A 20,455-nucleotide genomic window follows, 5' to 3' on the forward strand; every position below is an offset into this window, starting at 1 on the left:
TCATTTCAAACTGAATTTCTTTTGTTACTGCTCCCCACCTGCAGTACCTTTCTATTCCACTAGGCCCGACTCGCACTCTGGGAATCACTGGTCTACGATATTACTGGCGCCCTCACAGACATGTGACTTATCCATTTCATGAGCACTAACCCTATCGTACCCCCATACTACATGAATGCCTTGAATCAGACTTTCACACTATGATGCTACATCCTGGTCCAGTTCATTTCTCCATCGATCCTTTTTCGCTTGTCCAAAGGCAGGGTCATGGTTTGGCTGGAGATATCCCGAGCTGTCACAGAGCGAGAGGCAGGGTACACCCTGGACAGGTAGCCGTCTGTCACACGGCTAACACAGAGAGACACATTCACTCCAGTTCATTCCTGTGGTTAAGAAATACAGATTTACTCTTTCATTCATGTCCAATTACCATAAAACAACTCACATCGGCATCAGTGAAAAGGTACTAAAGTGGCTTGTTGGTTGCTGTGGAGTCTTCCCAAGGTTGTGTTCAAATTGGCACTGAATTAAATAAACAACACTGCCTTCAGTCACATCAGTAGGATGCAACTGAAAGTGTGCTTGCTTAAAAAAATATGAAAAAACAGACCAAAAAAAGGTAGACTGTCTAGCAATAGTCAACACGTTTTCCAGATTGGGGGGTATCATTTACTATTTATAATAATGTTACTAAAAATGAATAATAAATTCTTAATTGTGCAGCGTTTTCGACTCAAAAAGCCTTTGACATGACAGAATCATATGCAGATCAGTGTTTATTTTTTATGCAGCTCCATATTTTTTTTTTTGCCTGTTTGCAAAGTAAGTCCAGCCAACACTCTGCAGTTGCACAGATAAAACTCACTATTGTAGCAATATTAGCCTGAACAATAATATTTTTAGATTATAATTTCAAATGAGCCCGTGTGTGTGTGTGTGTGTGTGTGTGTGTGTGTGTGTGTGTGCGTGCGTGCGTGCGTGTGTGTGTGTGTGTGTGTGTTCAGCCGAGAGATGAATGAGGGAGGAGTTAATGTTGACAGAGCTGCACAATGAAGGCGTTTCCCACCAGTGTGGCTGTCCCATTCATTGTGTCAGTGTGTATGAATGTGTGTATACAGACTCCTGCTAGCAGTTTGTGTTTACTTGCGTCTGTATTTTCTCTCTGTCTGTCTGTTTCGGTGCATGGTTGTCTGTGTTTGTTTTTCAGCCTTTTCATCTGTTTTTCCTCAATGTGTGTGTGTATTTTTTTTCTGGTTGTGTGTGCGCTTTAACCAGCTACTCCCCCCACTTTCCCAGCATGGACTCACACACACACACATGCACGCACACACGCGTGCGCGGTGCCTCTCTTGTGAACTGGCCGAGCGTTGTGTAATCATTTATATAAAGATGTATTAGTGTTTCCTCTTAAAAGGAACATAGGGAACATTGTGGCTCAGCTGGGTGACACTCCTCCCCTGCTTTGAGGATGAACTGTGGAAAACTTGTCAACATCAAAGTTGTTAACATCATTCTTCACAAAACAAAGATCAGAGCTTGTTTTTGTAAGGCGTGGGGGCATGTAAAGTGAGAAATAATTTGTACGTAATGGTGAAGTAATGTTTTACTGATTTTTCCTGAAAGTGATTGCTACCCTCTTAAAGGGGCAGTACACCAATTGCATTGTCATACCTTCCATACAAAGTGAGTTTGTGGAGTTTTTTTGTTTTGCTGCTTTCTATGAGAGTTTAACTAGAAATCGCACCATAGAAAGTGATGATCTGCAAACACAGGTCGTTTTATTAGCCACACCGTGCTCGCATTGACTTCAGAACTACCTTAATTCCTGTTTCTAGCTTACGGAATTGGGCCCTTGTGATATCGTCTGCTTCTTCAAGATATACAGATGTGCTCCTTGGTCCATACCTTGGTTGTAATAAGGGCTTAATACTCAAGTTACTGTTGGCTTCGTATCAGCTTGAAGCATCTTCTCTAAACCTTAGTTATGGTTGTGCTAACAAATCCTGCAAGTAGGGCATGCATGACTCACTAAAATCACTGCTGCCATGTATTTGGTTGATTAGATATTTGCATTAACAAGAGGTTGAACAGGTACACCTAAAAACAAAAGTTACCAGCAGCTGTCATTCTCTTTCAAAGCTATTCATTTGGCCGACAGTTGTAGCAGCGTTCAAGCAAAGACTTCCGGCTGATGTAAATAATGTAGGTTTCAAATACCCGGGTCTGCAGATGTCTGCAAACATATTGTGCTTTGGTTCGAAACTCCTAACAGATGCTTATTCTGCTTTTTTTTTTGTCCTCGTCTCTGGGTTTAATAGAATTCAAACTCATTCATCCAGAAACTGTAAGAGTAATTATCAGATTGCATGATCTAATGGTCAGCACCGGCCTTCACTTTGGCTGGAAAATAATAAACAACATTATCTGCAGGCTGTCAGCTGTAGTTATTTAAATTGTGCGTACAGCTTGACAGGTGAAATTAAGCTGTGTGATATGGTCAGCGCAAGCTTTTCACGTGCTTTCGTGTAGCCTGCCAAACATGGTTTGTTAGTGGAAGAAATTCCAGCGTGCACTAACGATCAAAAGTGGACTGGTAAACTTTTAATAAAATCAGAATTTTTTTCTGTGTTACCTCCAATCAGAATTTGATATTTTAAGCGTCAGACTCACTTTTAGTGCGCATATGATAGCTGCATTTGTGTTATTTCCTTAATGAATTATTGAGAGCCAATCAAATCTCTGGCATTTCGGTAGTAATGGGAGACTGTGTGCTATAATTACCTGGCGGAGTTTAGGCTAAACCTCATTTTCTTTTATTTTGCCCCACACAGAAGTTTGTGACGGCTGATTGTCTTTTGCTTTGGATGTTATCCTTGTTTATTTAATAGCATCTAATCCCACATGATATTTTGAGCCCCCAGGTAGAAAAAAAGTGCCACAAAACATGAGAAACATCCTCAGCGTCTCCTATCTGCTCTCACTCGCGCTTTCTTTCCCACTTTTTTTCAGTGTCTCGCCCCTCTAACGGTCTCTCTCTCTCTTTCTCGTCTGTGCCTCTCGACTAACTGGGTGGAAAATATGAATGAAAACATTCCCCCGCCTTGTTTGCCCAGACCCTGCTCCGGGCGCAAATACACAACCCATCCCTCTCTCTCTTTGCGTTTTTCTTTCTCATATCCCCCTCGCTGCATACATTTCTTTTCTTCTTGTTATTGTACGCTTTGCCTCTTTTGTTAAACATTATTTGCACATATCTGAGGACCGGGGCAGAAAGAAAAAATTTTGATGTTTCTTTTTTTTATATTACTGTTTATGTTGGATCTGTGGGAGTTTGGAGAGGGGAGAGGGAAGGCAAACAGGATGGCATACTGAGAGTGGTGTGTCTGTGTGTGTGTGTTTGCGCTTGTGTGTATTTATTAGTGTGTGGTTAGTGTGTGATTTTTGTATGTACTCTGAGGAAGTTTTGACTGTGTGCATGTGCTTTTGAGTCTATGTTTATGTACTCTGCATTATCTGTGTGTAAGTTATGCATTGTTTGTTTGTGTGTGTGTGTATGTGTGTGTTTCCGTGCAGACGCCTGCAGTGCTTTAGAGAAACACTGTTAAGAAGTCTGAGTAATATCCATGACAACGGGCAGACCGCACTGGCATCTGAACCACTGAACAAAGTGGCAGCTCACTATAAATGCACTCTGACATTGGTTTCCTGTGTACACAGTGCCTGAAATTCAATCCCCTTGTTCTCATGGGTTAAGGGATAAACCAAAAGGGCAAAATTATGCACTCATATTCTTGCATTGTAAATCCTTTTTAAAAAAAATAGTTTTTCAAGAATATCTAAAAACTGAGCCCATAGTATAAATTACAGTTTACCTCTTTACTCTTAAAACCACTGATATTTGCTATTATTAGGATTTTGCATTTGTTTTGAAGTACATTACTTTGAGTGGAGCTTCTTGCAGCAAATAGTTTAGATTTCCCTCGAGAGTTTCTAGCAGTCATAGACTGTATATAAAGATGGGATACAGCTTGTCTTCTTTGTAATGGCCAGCAGGGCGAATGGAAGGAAGTCTGTGAGGAATTCACTCCGTTCTCACTCGATTTATTACGCCGGTAAACATTTTTCTTAGGGTTTTATCATCTTAATTGCTTTTTTTAAAGTCAGGTTTAACACAATATCATAGTACTTTGTTACTGACAAATTTGACCTGAGTTTCAGGCCTAGCGATTGCTTAGCAACCATCTAGCAACCACTGGTCGCAAAAAGTGTGTGGCAGCTGAGGTTACTGGATACTGTTGTGAAATCGGCCTAGACATTGGTCAGTGCTCTAGGGAAAAGTGTGTACAGTGCTCCCTCGCTATATTGCGGTTCACCTTTCGCGGCCTCACTTATTCGCAGATTTTTTGGGGGGTGCAATTTTGCATACTCTTTTTTTTTTTTTTTTTTTTAACAGCACATTGTGTTCTGCATCCTGAACACAATGTGCTGATTGACAATGGCTGTAGACCAGTGTTGGTCAAGTTACTTGAAAAAAGTAATCAGTAACTAATTACTGATTACTTCCCCAAAAGAGTAATCCCGTTACTTTACTGATTACTTATTTTCAAAAGTAATTAATTACTTAGTTACTTAGTTACTTTTAAAAACACGATTTACAACCTGAATAGGTAATAAAGCAATAGCTCTGTCAACCCAATTCTACTTTTTCTGCATAATCCATCATACAAAATGTAATCAAATGGAAAAGTCTCTTTTTTTAAAACTTGTTTTATCCATTTTAATCTTTTAACTTTATGCATCAAGCAAAAATTAAATTATATGCAACATTCTCTGACTTGAAGAAATTAGTTTAACATTTAAACCTATTTTCTGCACATTCCAGTACATAAAATAAAATATTTTTTGTGTTTACACTCAGTCTTTCAAATAGATGCAAGTAAAACACAGCAGAAAGTAAATAAAATCAAAGACTAGCGGTCCTGTTGCTCTATTTTCACCTGTAAAGCAGGAGTGAGGCAGGCGGAGGTGTGCTCTGGTGCAGGTGTGGCACAGCGGTCAGTGGAAGAATCTGCGAGTTTCTCTGTGAATTTCCCATTACGTCGTTGCGCACTCGGAGCTTGTTTAGGGTTTTTTTCGGAGTAAAAAGAAGTTTTCTTCCCACGCACAACGGACGCTAATGTTTTTGTCACTTTTTATGGAATCAAACTCAAAGTAAGGTCAGTACTTCCACACTTTAAACGCTGCACGCTCATACTCTCTCCTGCACTGATATATGATCCATTGTTGATCTGCAGACAGCTGTTGTCACGAACGTCGCACTCGCTTACGTCACTGTCATGAGACATTCTTGCAAACAAATCACGGTTTTAGTAACGCAGTAATGCAGCGTTCCTACGGGAAAGTAACGGTAATCTAATTACCGTTTTTGCAATAGTAATCCCTTACTTTACTCGTTACTTGAAAAAAGTAATCCGATTACAGTAACGCGTTACTGCCCATCTCTGCTGTAGACCATTGTCAATCAATCTCGTGCCGTGTCTCCTGTGTGGTGCAGAATGCGGTCAGCTTGTCGAATTTACATAAATCTTCGATCGCTAGCAGTGTGAGTCTAAAGTGCTGTACGGCATGTTTGTAAGTTTTCTCCCCAACAAACACAACAATGTCGATGAAACGACGTCACCTGCGGTGGCTTTGGTTTCATTCTGTAATACTGCACTTATTTTTCTTCAAGGTTTGAACTTTGAGTGTTTAAACAAGAGAGAAAAGTGTGAAAATGTTTATGCCTGTCTGAGAAAAGTGTCTGAAGTATGTAGTGAGGGGTTTTACAGCCTTAAAACATCTATAAAAATTGTAAAAAAAATCAAAAAAAAATCAAGTTGGCTACTTCGCAGATTTCACTTATCCTGTATTCCACGAGTGGTTTCTAGAGGTTTCTGCCAGTCACCAGCATAAAATTGGTCATAAACAGGTGGCTGCAATAAAAAACTTCTTTGCTTTGATTGCTAGCAGGTTGCCTCTCCTATAATTTGCATGGCAGTGCATTTTAGAATGTGTTGGCAACTTTTATGCCGAAGGCAAATGTTCTCTGTTTCCGGTTTGTAATTCAGTTTGTAATGAAGTTTTACTAGAGCTCTGAGAGTAAAATGAGTTATCGCAGACAAGTAGGTGTTTGTCATTGTCGTGCAAACTGTGGTCGTCTGCAGCAATCAGTCGACTTAGCAACCAGAGCAATCATGATCACTGACCCATTCCACCCAGCGTCAGCCAGCAACATCTAGCAATCGCTTGCAACCAGTTGGGGTAATGCACATTTTTGTCTGTTTTCCATTCTCTTCTTGGTTTTTAGAATTTTCCATTAAGTGTTAGTACCTGGGACCAGGTACTTTTTTAATAGCAACTCGACCGGGGTTGTAAGTGAGCTAAGTCGAGCCGAAAATGTGACGGCACCTCGCTATAACGACCCTATAAGCCCTAGTGTTTGTAGGCTTCTAATTGGCCAACGCTTCTAAATGGTTAGAGTTAACAAGCTCCTGTTGCTTTGTCATCCTCTTGGCAGCACTTAATTTTTTTGGGCATTTTCACGTCAATCGAGATGGAGGTATACATTTTAAAAAACCCCACCTGTGTGGATGTACTCTCAATGATGATCATGGTTGCTGTTCACAACTTAATCAGTTAGATCTTCTTATGTCTTTCCTTTAGCTTATCCAGAGTTCTTTATATTGAATAGTATAAAGATAACTTATGGCTTCCTACCTACAAAACATTTTATTGGCTTATTTCTGTATGATCCAAACATTAACTCTTCCTCGCATTGATTCTAGGAATCTCTTTTTTATACTGTCTTATATGTAATTTTTTGCAGCCCTAACAGATAAACTTTGCATTAAAAGCAGGTATAATGTTTTGGTTGTGACAAACAGATATATTACACCATGTAGGAGGTGGAGAGTGAGTAGCTATGACATAAAGAGAGAGAGAGGGGTGAAAAGAGACTATAATGAAGCCACATTTTGCATTCATGAGCTCCTACTTAAAATGGTAATTTTCAGTCTCCTCATTTTTAAAAATGTTCTCTCCATCTTTGGTGCTCAGCGCTCATTATGGTGGCGTTTCTACACTGCACCTCTCAAAGATCAGCTGTCAGTCACGCAGTGTGGGCAGCTCTGTAACATCATCTTCTTGGTGTTTCTATTGAAAAAAGTTGGAATAGTTCTTCATACTGTTTTTCCTCTCTTTTAATCCCTCAAGTAAACTTTTTTTTGGGGGGAAGAAAAGTTGGTTTCAGTACATTTATGTATTTTGGCTATTAATATTTATGGCCTATTCTGTCTTCTCCTGCGATTCGCTGCTACTTGATTTTTATATACCACAGGGGTGATTAATGTTTCATTTAATGGGGTCATCTGATGTGATTTGATAACAGTTTTATGAAGCATCTGCGTTTAAAAGAGGAAAGGCGTTTGAAGCCTATGCAAGAGCACTGAGACAATCAGGCTCTTAAAATAAGGGTATTTTTTAAAAGAGTGAAGATCGCGTTACATGATTTGTGCTTGTGTTTTAATGAGTGTGTGTATGTGTATGCGGTACACTAGCTGATTGCTATGAAACCCTCACAGGAGTGAGTCATCTCTTAAAGGTCAATGTGCAAATGATGTTTGTGTATTTGAGGCGATGATTGATTTCATTGACATGAATATGACATGAAGGTGACTCACTGTTCCCAAGGATCACAGTTTCTGTGTATATACATATATATTTGTGTGTGTGTGTGTGTGTGTGTGTGTGTGTGTGTGTGTGTGTGTGTGTGTGTGTGTGGGAGATGAGGTTACATTATTTATTTCACATAAATATAACAAAGATGGGATCACTCTGTGTGTGTTTTTCTGTTTAATATGACTCACTTTCCCAAAACAACACTGTCAGAAATCAGGAAGGTGTGTGTGCTTATATCACTGATTTATTTATTGGTATTTATTTAAGGTAGACCTTACAGTAACGCATACAGAGAGAAATCCAACAATCAAATTACCCCCCCTGAGCAAACACTGGCGACAGTGGGAAAGAAAAACTCCCCTTTAACAGGAAGAAACCTCAGTTTAAACAACAATCCCATATTGAGTAACTGACACCAGGGCTGTTCGATATAACGATATATATCGGATGACGATATGAAAACGTCTATCGTTTCATTTTACGCTATGGTTTGTTTCATGGTGTTGCAAAATAAACTGTTTACGGCAATATTTTTTCATCGTTTTGTTGGCCACTGTAGAATTTCTTAAAGTTATCGCTTTCTCTTATATTTAATATAACCGCACTACACAAGCGACTGTCGCATGGCTCCGCCGTCCGCTTGTTTATTTTCCATATAAACCTTTCACAATAAAGCTGAAGACCCTGTTGAGATTTTTCAAAATAAACCGAATCATGTGAAATGGTATGCAAAGTGTTTACGTACGAGAAGCTAAAAAGAGCCGTCAGGTGCTACAAAATAAACCTCACAACTCAACACTCGACTCTAGGTACACACTTCACGCTAGTCGAGTCGCCAGAGATTCACAGAATTTACAGAAAATGTAACATTTTTGTGATATATATCGTTGTCGTTGTCTTATATTGGGGACAAGAGATTTTGGTCATATCGCAGAGCCCTAACTGACACAATAAACTCAGCAGGACAGTCTTTAGAAAGGTCAGACCATCGATCATTTTAACATAGACTTCTGTAGAACATAAAGGCTTTTCACAACCACGGGTAATGACCCCTGGTGGTCATTAAAAGCAGTGCAGGTTTACCTTGACTTGACTTTTCAGACCTGTAAGTTGCGTCTTTCTTTTATACTGTGTACAGTCTGATGCCTGATTGTTATTGTTGTGTTCTTTGTCTGCTGTTGTTTAATGGTCGCTTGCAAATAGTTTGCATGATGCCACCTTCCTTAAATATTTTTATGCAACTATTTGAGTTGCATAAAAATATTTGCTTATATATATTTTTTAAAATATCTTCATGACTATTAAAATAATCAAACCTAATTACCATCCTTAGTAGTATTCACATTAGTATTTTGGCTTACTCACTGCTTCGAAGTCGCTGTTCCGACTACATAAGGTTGCTTTTTTCAGATAAAGGAAGTTATCAAACATTGCGCACATATTGGCCAATTTAGCATCTAAAACGCTTTAAAACGACAACTGCTCGGTGTGACACTGTTTGTGTATTAACGGACTGCATGACACTTATTTCTGCTGCCCCCGAGTGGTCAGAAAGTCGATTATTGCAGACGCTACCACAGATATAAATATTGCAACAGCGCTGTTGAAAACTTTGCAAAGATGCACAGGCATTTTTGTCGCTGAGTTAACCCTTTCTTGCACGCACACACACGCATCCTCCAGCACCACATGATGGGGTTTGCCCCTGGATCCTTGAGTCGGTAACCCTGTGGAAGTTGGATGCTGACCTGATTGTCCTGCTCCAGTTTGCATGCAGATATGAGACTGTGTTTTAGAGTTGGGGATTTGTAGGGGTTGGCCAAGGACAAGGGGGTGTTGGCACAACACACCATCTCTCTCTGTTTCTCTTCCACTCTGTCTCTCTCTCCCTCTCTCTCTCTCTCTCTCTCTCACAGCCACACAGAGTCTGGTGTGAAAATAAGGGAAGAAAGAGAGGGATTACAGGGAAGAAAAGGGAATAGCCAGTTTTCTCAGCCGTACTGTGACAGTGAGGTATTTCAAGAATGAGAGATTATTTCAAACGCACACAGACCCAGTGTGTACACACTGGGAAGTGATTGTTTGCATCTGACAAGAATGCTATGTCTGGATAAGTGGTTTAATCTTGTATTCAGACCCTTATCAAGTTTTTGTACATATACAGAATGGCTGCAGGTGTTTGGGGATTTTTATTTTTTGTTCCCAAACTTTAAAACGTCGTCGTCTGTGATGCGATACTGTATCTATACTGTCTGGATATTCTCTGCTGTGATATACTTTCATGTAACATGCTAACATTCATGTAACACATTCAAACTAGAACTTTAAGTCTTGACTTTAAGTGAACTGAACTCAGTCGATTCCTTCTCATTTTCCTTTGCTTTGACCTGTATTTTATTACTGCCTCTTTTTCCAGCTATAGTGAACATTTCTCCCCTTTTTTCTTGCCACTCCTGATTAGCACCATTATGCTTTTACCCTGCCCTGATCACTTTCTTGAGTATTGATTAATATAATATTGTCATTCTCTTTTCTTTTCATGCCCCCCACTCTCAAAGTTGATTAATGAATTGTTCCGACAATAACAGAGTGTGGCTTTCGTTTCTAAAACTCTCAGTCTAGAAGGTCTCACTCGGTTGCTAAGGTTTGATGAATGGATTTGAAACTTATTGGTTTATCTGTAAACATCTTTTTTTTTAAAAGATGCATTGTTATTGTATAGGGTGTTATGTTTTTTTTTTTAAAAAACACACACAGTCTTTTCCTATATAAGCAAGTATTTTGAGTGCCTAAACCTAACCAGCAAGTTTAAAGCAAAAGTGAAAAAGCAGTGAAACCAGTTCAAAATACACAGCTCCCAAACCAGTGCCTCCTAAATAAAGATGTCTCTTCAACATCAGTGTTTGACTCCATGGGATGAAAATAGTAAAACATGTCTAGTTAATAACAATCAGCCTGTTGAATGTCCATTTTCTCTCACACCTTCCAGTTCGTGACTGTTTGCCTCCATCATTTCACTCTCTGCAAATTACCTGGCCCTCAAACGATCCCACGAAGTTCCAATAAGTTCCTGCAAAGCCAGCATAGGCTTTGATTTATCGACTTGCTGACACATCACAGATTAGGACCCATTTCATTTTGCCATCAGTGTAGTTAATTGTTTTTCTGCAGTATGATTTAGTGCCAGAGCTCATTTTCCTTGAAGCTCAGTAAGCATAAATAGTGTCAAATAGCGTTGAATTCCTTCTCGTCGCAAAAAATGCACCCATGAGGGCTGGAATTTTAATTATGGCTCTCATTTTTAAGCAGGGTGTCTTGTTTTGAAGAGGTGAAGGTTTTGGTCACTCCTGCCAGCAGAAGTGACAGGTGTCGCTGGCAAATTTAATCATCTGGAGCTAATTAGCAGAATTTTCTTTTCAGAGTTTGCTAAAATACATGAATTTCTCTCTGACAGGTAGTGTGGTGTAAAACTAAAGTGGCAGATGGAGAACGTTAAGGCGAAGCTTAGTTAAATCTTATTATATAACAGCAGACTTTCTTTCTTTCTTTCTTTCTTTCAGCTCATTTTTAGCATACGGATCCATGCCCTCCCCCCTTCCCTTTTTCCCTGTTTAGTCTTCTATGTTTCCATCCTCATTTAGAATGGCTTCCTGCTCTTCCTGAGTGATCTATCAGGAGTTGAGGTCTGTTTAAACTAGACATGTCCTGTGTGGGGCAGAGAGTCAGACAGAGAATTAAGCCCAGCCACTGTCACTTTACTCACACTGGAAATATTTTCTGTAAACACCATCCACTTCATCCCTCCTTGAGAAGAGATTATTATTGGCATTTCGTGTAAAGGAGGAAAGTGAGATTTACACAGCGGTGAGAAACATGGGAGTTGAGAGACAGAAGAAGGCTCGGCTGACTTTTTACAACCCAGTGTATCAGTGAAACTGTACAGCTCTTTCTGCACCTGTTGCATGACAGTTTCACTCGCTTACTGATTAGGAACACCTTTCTTTACAGGTAAGCTTTTAATATAAAATACTGGCTTTGGTACAAGAGGATTCCCCTAAGCTTCCTGCTATTTCTATGTGTATGATAAAGATCAAAAGGCCACCAGGAAGACGCATTATTCTCCCTTTAGACACAATTCAAGTGACCTGCCAAACATTTAGCATGAGAAAGTGAAATGAGATCTAGCATAGACATAACATGATTTTTTCCAGTAAGGCTGCCAAAATCTTGGTATATTTCACTGAGGCAAAAGCGTAAGAATCGTTCGCATCAGTAATTTGACCCAGTTCACTTTTTCTTTTCACTTTTGCACAACCAATCATGTAAAACTCCCGTCCTCGCTGTCCAAGCTCGCATAACATCCTATTCAGCGGTGTTACGCCGCAAAATATACTTTTACAGTTCCCACTCCTCGGGTCCCCAGAGGCACATCACGTGTAGCAGAGGAACGGCAGTCCCGCTCAGGGGCTTCAAGCTGAAGAGAGGGATTTAAGGGGAGGTGGAGGGTGTTTGATTTGCATTGTTTTAGGATTCAGAGCCCCCAACGCGTGGAGTTCCTTCTGAATATTTCATTGCACACACGATTAAGATCAAAGCCAAGTCATGTGTTGTGTTGTTATGACTCCGAGGAGGAAAGGTTTAAATTCTCTCCCTCCGTTGCTTTTCTCAGTAGAGCTTCTCAAACGCAAACAGAAGTGTTTCCAAAGAAAACAGAAGAAAAAGGGTTAAGAAATTAAAACAACTGCATCTTATAGAATAAAGATTTTATTGGCTTTGGCTTAAAATGTATTTACTGATTGTCTTCTTTTATCTTTCTAAAATTTTCCTAATAGTTCTCAGGTCAGATGTGTATGCTTCTTTAATTCCTTCTAATGGGGAAGAAAATAAATATGTAAAGTACTTTGTCATGATCTCAATATTGTCACAAAAATATACATCCAAAGAAAAACAGCGTCAAAAGTGGAAAATAGACTCTCCGATCACTTTAGATGCACCTGCAGCTGATTTTAAGCACAAATATTAAATCATTCAGTCACACGACAGCAACTCAATGCATTCAGGCATGTAGACGTGGGCAAGGTGACCTGCTGAAGTTCGATCCGAACATAAGAATAAGGAAGAAGGGCGATTTAACTGACTTGCATGGTGTTTGGTGCCAAATTGTCTGGTTTCAGTATTTCAGAAATTGCTGATCTACTGGGATTCTCCCACACAACCATCTCTTGGGTTTACAGAGAATGGTCATTAAAAGAGAAAATGTCAAGTGAGCAGCGGTTTTCTCTGTGAAAATGTCCTGTTAAGGGCAGAGGTGATAGGACAGCAACAGTAACTCAAATAACCACTCACTACAATGACGGTATGAAGGAGAGCATCTCTGCTGTATAAAGAACAGCACAATGAACCTTGAAGGAGATAGACTATAGCAGCAGGAGACCACACAGTAAACTCAGGCTCCAATTCACCCAGGGCTCACCAAAATCTGAACAGTAGAAAAAGCATGGCTCCATCCTGCCTTTTATCAGTGGTTGAGGACACAACAGCCTGGTATTGAGCATCCCGTTATGATCAGTGTACTATGGCTGATTTCAACAGGATATGTCGCAAAGCTCAGGTAGTCTCAAGCATTCTGGTTTCTTGAACCATGACATTGACTTCGCTGTAGTCAAATGATCTGCACAGTCATCAGATCCCAATACAGTTGAGTACCTTTGGAGGACGATCTGATATCCTCGTGTTGGTGTTGTTCCCACATCATCATAATAAATGTTGTTCCAGGTTCAACATTGCAAGTGACCAATCACATTGTTGTGACGTCCCCCTTTTGTGCCTTTGAAAATACCGCCTTAAAAAAATCTACTTCACTTGCGAGAAGAGAAACCGCTTCTGTCCGCCGATCCAGGAACTTGAAGTCTTTGAATTTCAGGATACTTTTCTTTAATAAACGGTAAGCATTATACATATTGTCCTTACAGAGGCGGTTTCTCTTCTCGCAAGTGAAGTAGATTTTTTGAAGGCGTTTGTTTTTTTCGAGGTCGCGGATGACATCAGGAGAAGGTGATTGGTCACTTGCAATGTTGAACCTGGAACAACATTATTTATGATGACGAGGGAACAACACCAACACGAGGAAATCAGATCATCCACCTTTGAATGTGGTGGAATGGGAGATTCACCTCATGGACACGCAGCTCAAAAATCTGCAGAGACTGTGATGCTGTCATGTCAACACGGACCAAAATCTCCAAAGCCTTGTTGAATCTATGCTGTTAAGGCAAACGGGGATGGTGGGTGTATTTTAGTGCAGAAATCAACCTGAATAGCGACACACTTTTTACACATGAGAAATGCTCGCCTCACTTCATGTTAACAAAGCTATAAAAAGGTAGTACCGTTGTTGAAATTTGATGAGCCAGCCTTTGTGACTTTGAAATAAATCTAATATTTAAAAAAATAATTTCTCCAGTTTGCACTTAACCATAAAAGGGCAGAAAATCTATTTACAGCTTTCCTGGAAACTATAATTGTCTTCAGTATTGACGGATGACTGTGCATTTTATCTCCACCTCCTCTGATTTGATAAAACCTGGACAAAGGGAGAAGTTGTGCACCTACTTTTGTTTACCTATGTTGTGTAACTGAGTGAGTGTGCATGAATGATGTCCATGTGATTGTAGGATACACGATACTTATCAAAGGAGGAACACATTTACTCCTGATAAGCATCACGTGGTATGACTGGATGTTATTGTGAGGTAATCTTTTCCCTTCGTGTTGTTTCTTTCCATCTCATTTAACTTACATCTAAGCCAGAGTATATCGCTAAGAGAGTAAAATGAATTGGGAAATGGTTCCTAACTACTTTACAAGATGAATCAGTATGTCTCTTGTATGTTTGTTCTAGCTCTTTCTGGACTGATTAATGCGAAAAACTCAATCTATTTTCACAGATTGATGTTGGTACCGGCCGGGCGATTGACATCTAACTTTTCAGCTATTTTACGGATATAACTGGTGTGAAAATTTTGAATTTTCATCTCTGTTTTTGTTCTTTTATCATTTTCATGTTTCACTAGAAGCCAAACAAACACCATTCCAGTCATAAAACAAAATGTAATAAAGTCCATATTAAAATAAACAACATGAAGAGTATCATAAAATCCAATAGCACTGGGCTGATAACATCCCAGCATATTACACCGCTGATGGGTTATTACATTATGGACTGGGTATTCAGTTTTTGCTGGATTATACTGAAAAAATTTTCTTAGTACTGTTCATCCTATTAACCAGAATCACCTGTGCTATCTGCAGAGAAATACTTCCCATCAAAGGAAGGATTTTCTCCTGCTTAAAATAAAAATTACCCATGTGCTATATGTAGGAATCATTTTAAAGGATTTATGTTTTCAATAAGATCCAGTGGGATACGGGGAGGAGTAAGGAGTAGTGAACTAACACAATTTTGGTTCTGGGCCTTTTCTTACAGCATTTGCTGTTAAAGCCAAGTGTCTATAGAATGACACCAGCCTTATCCTTTAATAATGAAACAACACCAGCCTCCATTGTAATAAGACACTTGTTGCTTTTAAAGTTACATAACGGAAACAGCCAGCCCAGAGTCCCCATTATGGAACCTATTCTCCCTCTGTGTGTGTTTGTGCATCTCTTTTCTCCCCTTTGCCACTTAACTGGCCAGGCCTGTTTGTCCAGTGTCAGATATCAGCCTGAAAGCAGGCCAAAACAGGGTCTGATTTCCTGCTGTTTTGTCTTCGTATATAAATATATTCAAATTCAGCTTTGCTTTCTACCTGATACTTGGATGATGGAGGAAGATCAGTGAACCACAGCTGCAAGAATGTTACTGACTTTCAGTGGAAAGCATATAACTCCTTTCCACTGAATGTAATTCCATTACTTTTTTCAAGTAACGAGTAAAGCAAGGGGATTAATTAGATTACCGTCACTTTCCACTAAGCATGCAGCGGTACTGCGTTACTAAACCGTGATTTTGTTTGTGAGAGTGTCTCATGACAATGACGACAATGACGTACGAGCGTGTGGCGTCCGTGTAGATCAACAATGGATAATATGGAGTGTGGGACAGCGTGCAACCATGTAGCGTTTAAAGCTTGTAATTACTGACATCACTTTGAGTTTGATTCTGTAAAAAGTGACAAAACCATTAGTGTCTGCTGTTCACTCTGCGTGGGAAGCAACACGCATAAAGTTAAAAGATTAAAACTAATAAAACAAGTTTCAAAATGAGACTTTTTTATTTGATTAAATTTTATATGATGGATTATGCAGAAAAAGTAGAACTGGTCTGAAAAGATAATAAATAAAGTAAAGAATGACTTTTTTAATAAAGTCAAATTCCAAATAACGATGGATCTCGTTCTGCTGTTCTGATCTAAACATGCCAAACAGAAATTAAAGACAACATGTTAACCAGCAGCTGTTTCAATGCTGCTTCTCTGTACTGCTAAAATTCTGGTTTTGAAATACTAATAATAATAATCAGATTACACACAAGTAGGGATGGGTATCGTTTAGGTTTTATCTGATACCGGTGCCAAATCGGTACTTTTGAAACGGTGCCGGTGCTTAAACGGTGCTCGAACCGGTGCTCGAACCGGTGCTCGAACCGGTGCTCGAACCGGTGCTTAAAGAATGGAGAACACAAACTTTGTCCAAAAACCTCTCATGTTCAGCTGGTTTTTTTTGTAAAAAGATAACAATGTGTGCCTTTTCTGCAGCTATGTGGCATATATGGCATCACTCTTGGCTGGAAGCAGTGCTTAAACAATGGAAAAAACACAAACTTTGTCCAAAAACCTCTCATGTTTAACTGTTTCCCACTTTTTCTTTGGTCATTTTAGCCTTTTTGGCCAGGGTGAAGGGAGTATCTGCCATCAAACAAGAAGACAGCTGCATGTAGCTATGATGATGTTTGCTAGTTCACCTTACATGCATTAATGTAATAACGTGGTTAGCCTACTCAACGTAAATTACACACGAACAACATGAAGCTACTCACGCAGAGAAGAACGGCTGCTGCTGCATCATCATCCTCATCATTTCTGCTACACTGGCAGGGCTAGGGGCCAGGACTCTATTCTTCGGGTTTTTGGGGGATGTTGCTCCGGGTCCGATAACTGGCAACCCACCCGACGTGCACGGTGTGAGGTCTCGCAGCAAGCTATCAAATACGGCGCATTTCTCGGCTTTTAAAAAAACCGCTATGCGTCGCCAGCTGTTTAATCGGATTCTTGGTGTTACCTCCTTTGACAGTATCACAGTATCAGCTTAAAGCACTTGTTGCAGGCTGCTGAGTTTGCATATTTTGCTGTGAAGTACAGCCAGACTTTTGACCGCTTCGCCTTGGACATTTTTGATCTGTAGCTCTGCTCTAACTGAACGTACGTACCTGGCCCCGCCTACTATCCTCGGAAACGTAAAATGATTGGCTAGAAGTGTATCACAGCTCAGGGAAAAAAAAGCACCGAAATAAAGCACCGAAATGTGCGCTGCTTTTCGGTCTGGTTACTACCGTTTGTGTCAGAACCGGTGCCATCATGGCACCGGACACCGGTACCCATCCCTACACACAAGTTAACAATGACTGTGCTGTGTTCTGGGCTACTTTGACTTGGATGACTCAAAAACAGATTAGACCTGTGTTACAAGAAAGTTGGGGTAAATGTTGTGTAGACAGTATATATTGAGACTAGGGAAAACAAAATTATTGCAGTCTTGTTGCTTTTGAAATAGTTGCCTTGAAGATGGGGACCAGGACGGCGCTCCCCATCCTGCAGTCAGTTGGAGTCTTCTAAGGAGCTTTGGTGATAAAAGATGATCAAGACTGTGATAAAACGGCAATAAGACAGTGATAACTCAGATTAAGTGTCAGAAATTGCTAATCTGTTACTTTCTACATACACAGCTATAGAAATGTAACAGAAACGCACATAAACTGCTTATGTTCAGAGTGAGAACATCACAGTTTTGAACACTAATCCAGAAATTCCTCCACAAATAGTGACATAGTTGCTGCAGGATGCCGACTTAACTGGAAAATGACATAGTTGCTCAGCAACCTTGCTTCTGTATAATAATACAACCAGAAAGCAACCAGTTGAGTCGAGCCTTTTATTGCAGAAAGCTCATTGGATGAGATGACTGTATACACCAGACTAAAAACTTATTCTGGTCTGTTCATAACATTTATCTTAAAAGCTTTTTTGCTTTTACATCGTCGGTTTGTGTTATTTTCACGTTTAACTGAGCTGGCAACTCCCGTGAAACGTGATTCTGGTGAAGACAGCGGATTTAAATTGTGGCAGCTGTTTTGTGATCACGACGGCACCAGTGGTGGCGGTGATAATGAGGAGGATAATGATGATGACGAAGATGAGGAAGATGATCTCAGCGCTGTTTGATGTGACAGTAGTAATGGAGGAGGCTGGTAATAAGTAAGCGGTGCGATAATGAGCCGTTGAAGGCCGGGAGCAACACCGAGAGCTAAAGGTTGTTTGTTGTTTGTTGCTGTGATCGTGACGCACTTCACCTTTTCACGCAAAGGTCTCGACTTCAGTGGCAAGCGAGTGAATAAAAGGGTGTGTGTTTGTTACTATGCTAAACACAGAGATGTTTTGGAGAAATCGTGGTGTGCGTGTGTGTGATCTACTGTAAATGCTGTCTTGTTTTTTTTTCGCCTATTATTCGGGTGTGGTCACTGCCTTCGTGATGGCGGGTATGCGATTTTTTTGTGTCTTTTCACGTGTTTGTTAGTTCTTGCAGCGTCCCAATGCTTTATGTGGGCCTGCGTGTGTTTATTAGTCTTTATTGGTTCCCAGTGGGTTGAGCAGAGTTCCTGACCCCATTTCCTGCTGTTGTTGACAGACAGACATTTGGTCCCCAGGCTCCAGAGACTAGACAGTGCCTGGAGGAGCGTTGTGTCACTGCTGGCCACAACTGCTTGATTTGTCATTGGGTCTTTTGGGTCTTTGTTTTTTTTTAATCCGTCATACTGTGATTCAGTACTTGTGGACAATGAGGTCAGGACCTGTCTGTAAGGACTTCCTCGTAATTCATGTTGGTATAATGAGCCACTTTCCTCACAGAGCACATGGAGTTTTAAAAAAAAATCACAGATCTGTGAATTTCACAAGGACTTCAAAGTCACCGAATACAGTGTAACACTAAAAGAGAGTAGAGGATAGCGCATGGATAACAAACCAAACTTGAATTTTGGCAGTTATCCGATTCTGTGTGACAACCAGTGACATCGACACAACATGTGACATTTGCTTCAGAGGATATTCTTGGATACTAGAGTTATTGTTGCTTCCAGGCCGCACAAATAAAACTCTCTGCATGCATCTTCGTTTTGGTTGCAGGTCGCTGCCGGAGTCGACAGGTGGTCTGTCCAACAACGGGCAGGAGAGGGAAGGTGATACTCGGCCTCCTCCCACCCAGCTCTACAGCTGCTATGACCTGGATGACCTGGATGTTGCCTGGCTACAGATAGTCAACCAAGAGTTCAGACAAATGGGTAAGCACTGCATTATTGATAATAATAGCCTGAAAACACTGAGGAAAATCTCACTTAACCTGTGTAAATGTAGGGCCGTTCCACTCCGCTTGCGTAGCGTCAGAAGACTTTCCAAAGGCTGTAAACACGGTTGTAAAGGATGAAGCGCTGGAAATGATGTGTTTTGACTTGTTTTTCGTCTGAGTGTTGACCTCTATGAAGTGACTCACTCGATGTGTCATAAATGATGTGTTTTCACTTCATGGGAGTTGTTAGCTGGGTAGTGTGTGAATTTCATTCCCCCTGTAGGGCTGAAGCTAAATATCAGAGATTCTGCCCAGGGTTTTATAAGCTTGACAGGAAAGCATGGGAGCGACTCTTTAGTTTGTTTTAAAGAGATATTATTACTTAATTATTTTTGTTGATTTATTACTACATTCAGTTCATTTGGAAAGCTCTCCTGAGGAATGAGACTGGCAGCTGGTGTTTTTAAGTAAAGAATTAATCAGCTAAAGAGGTGCCTTAGCATTTTCTTTTCATTTCACAGGTAGGTCTGTGTTTTTTCTTTTCCATTACCACCCATTTATAGTCTCAGAACCTTTATCTTATAGGTTCCAGCAAACACCAGCCTTTCCTTTCATTTCTTTTTTAAATTGAAAAATCACTCTATTAAAAAAAAATACAGAAAAAGCCTTAAAATGAGGTTTTCTGAAACTTGCAGATGCTGTGAATATGTTGTAGTGTTGCTGTGTGGCCTCTTTTCTTTCTTTTTTCTCCATTCTCATTATTCCTTCCCTTTCGCTTCCTTTTTTCCTGACACTCTCCTCTCTGCTTTTCTACATCCCCCATTTTGCCATGGTGACAACTGCTGACCCCGAGCATCTCTCTCATCTCCGCCACTTTACTCAATATCTGATTGGCTCTTTTCAGATAAAGCATAGTAATTGTGTCTATAAATCCCCGCTGGGGTTTCAGGCTTTATTTCTGCTGCACATTCACTTTAAATCAAACTCGGACGTGCATGCGCATACACACGCGTACTGGCAGAAGCTTCTCATAACCTTCAACGCTAAACAAAACAAACAGACGGCTGATTGGTTCTGCTGGGTGAGGCTGCCGAATCATGATGGGATTATTCAGCGTTTTCTATCTCAGTGCTGCACATCCTATTTAGATTTATCTGTGTATTTTTGTTTGTGTTCACAA

The 20,455-nt window shown here is 40.2% G+C and overlaps 1 protein-coding gene across 3 annotated transcripts in view; it reads left to right on the top strand.

The window, feature by feature from the left end:
• Positions 1–20,455, top strand: part of jade2 (jade family PHD finger 2) — a 233,884-nt gene that overhangs the window by 100,025 nt on the left and 113,404 nt on the right. For all 3 annotated transcript variants that reach the window (XM_080307268.1, XM_026183096.2, XM_026183097.2), the window contains exon 5: positions 19,116–19,270. In XM_080307268.1, coding sequence (XP_080163394.1) covers positions 19,116–19,270 — 155 coding nt within the window. The remainder of the gene's footprint in view (positions 1–19,115; positions 19,271–20,455) is intronic.

This window comes from Astatotilapia calliptera, chromosome 10 (assembly GCF_964374335.1).
Source record: "Astatotilapia calliptera chromosome 10, fAstCal68.1, whole genome shotgun sequence".
NCBI lineage: Eukaryota > Metazoa > Chordata > Actinopteri > Cichliformes > Cichlidae > Astatotilapia > Astatotilapia calliptera.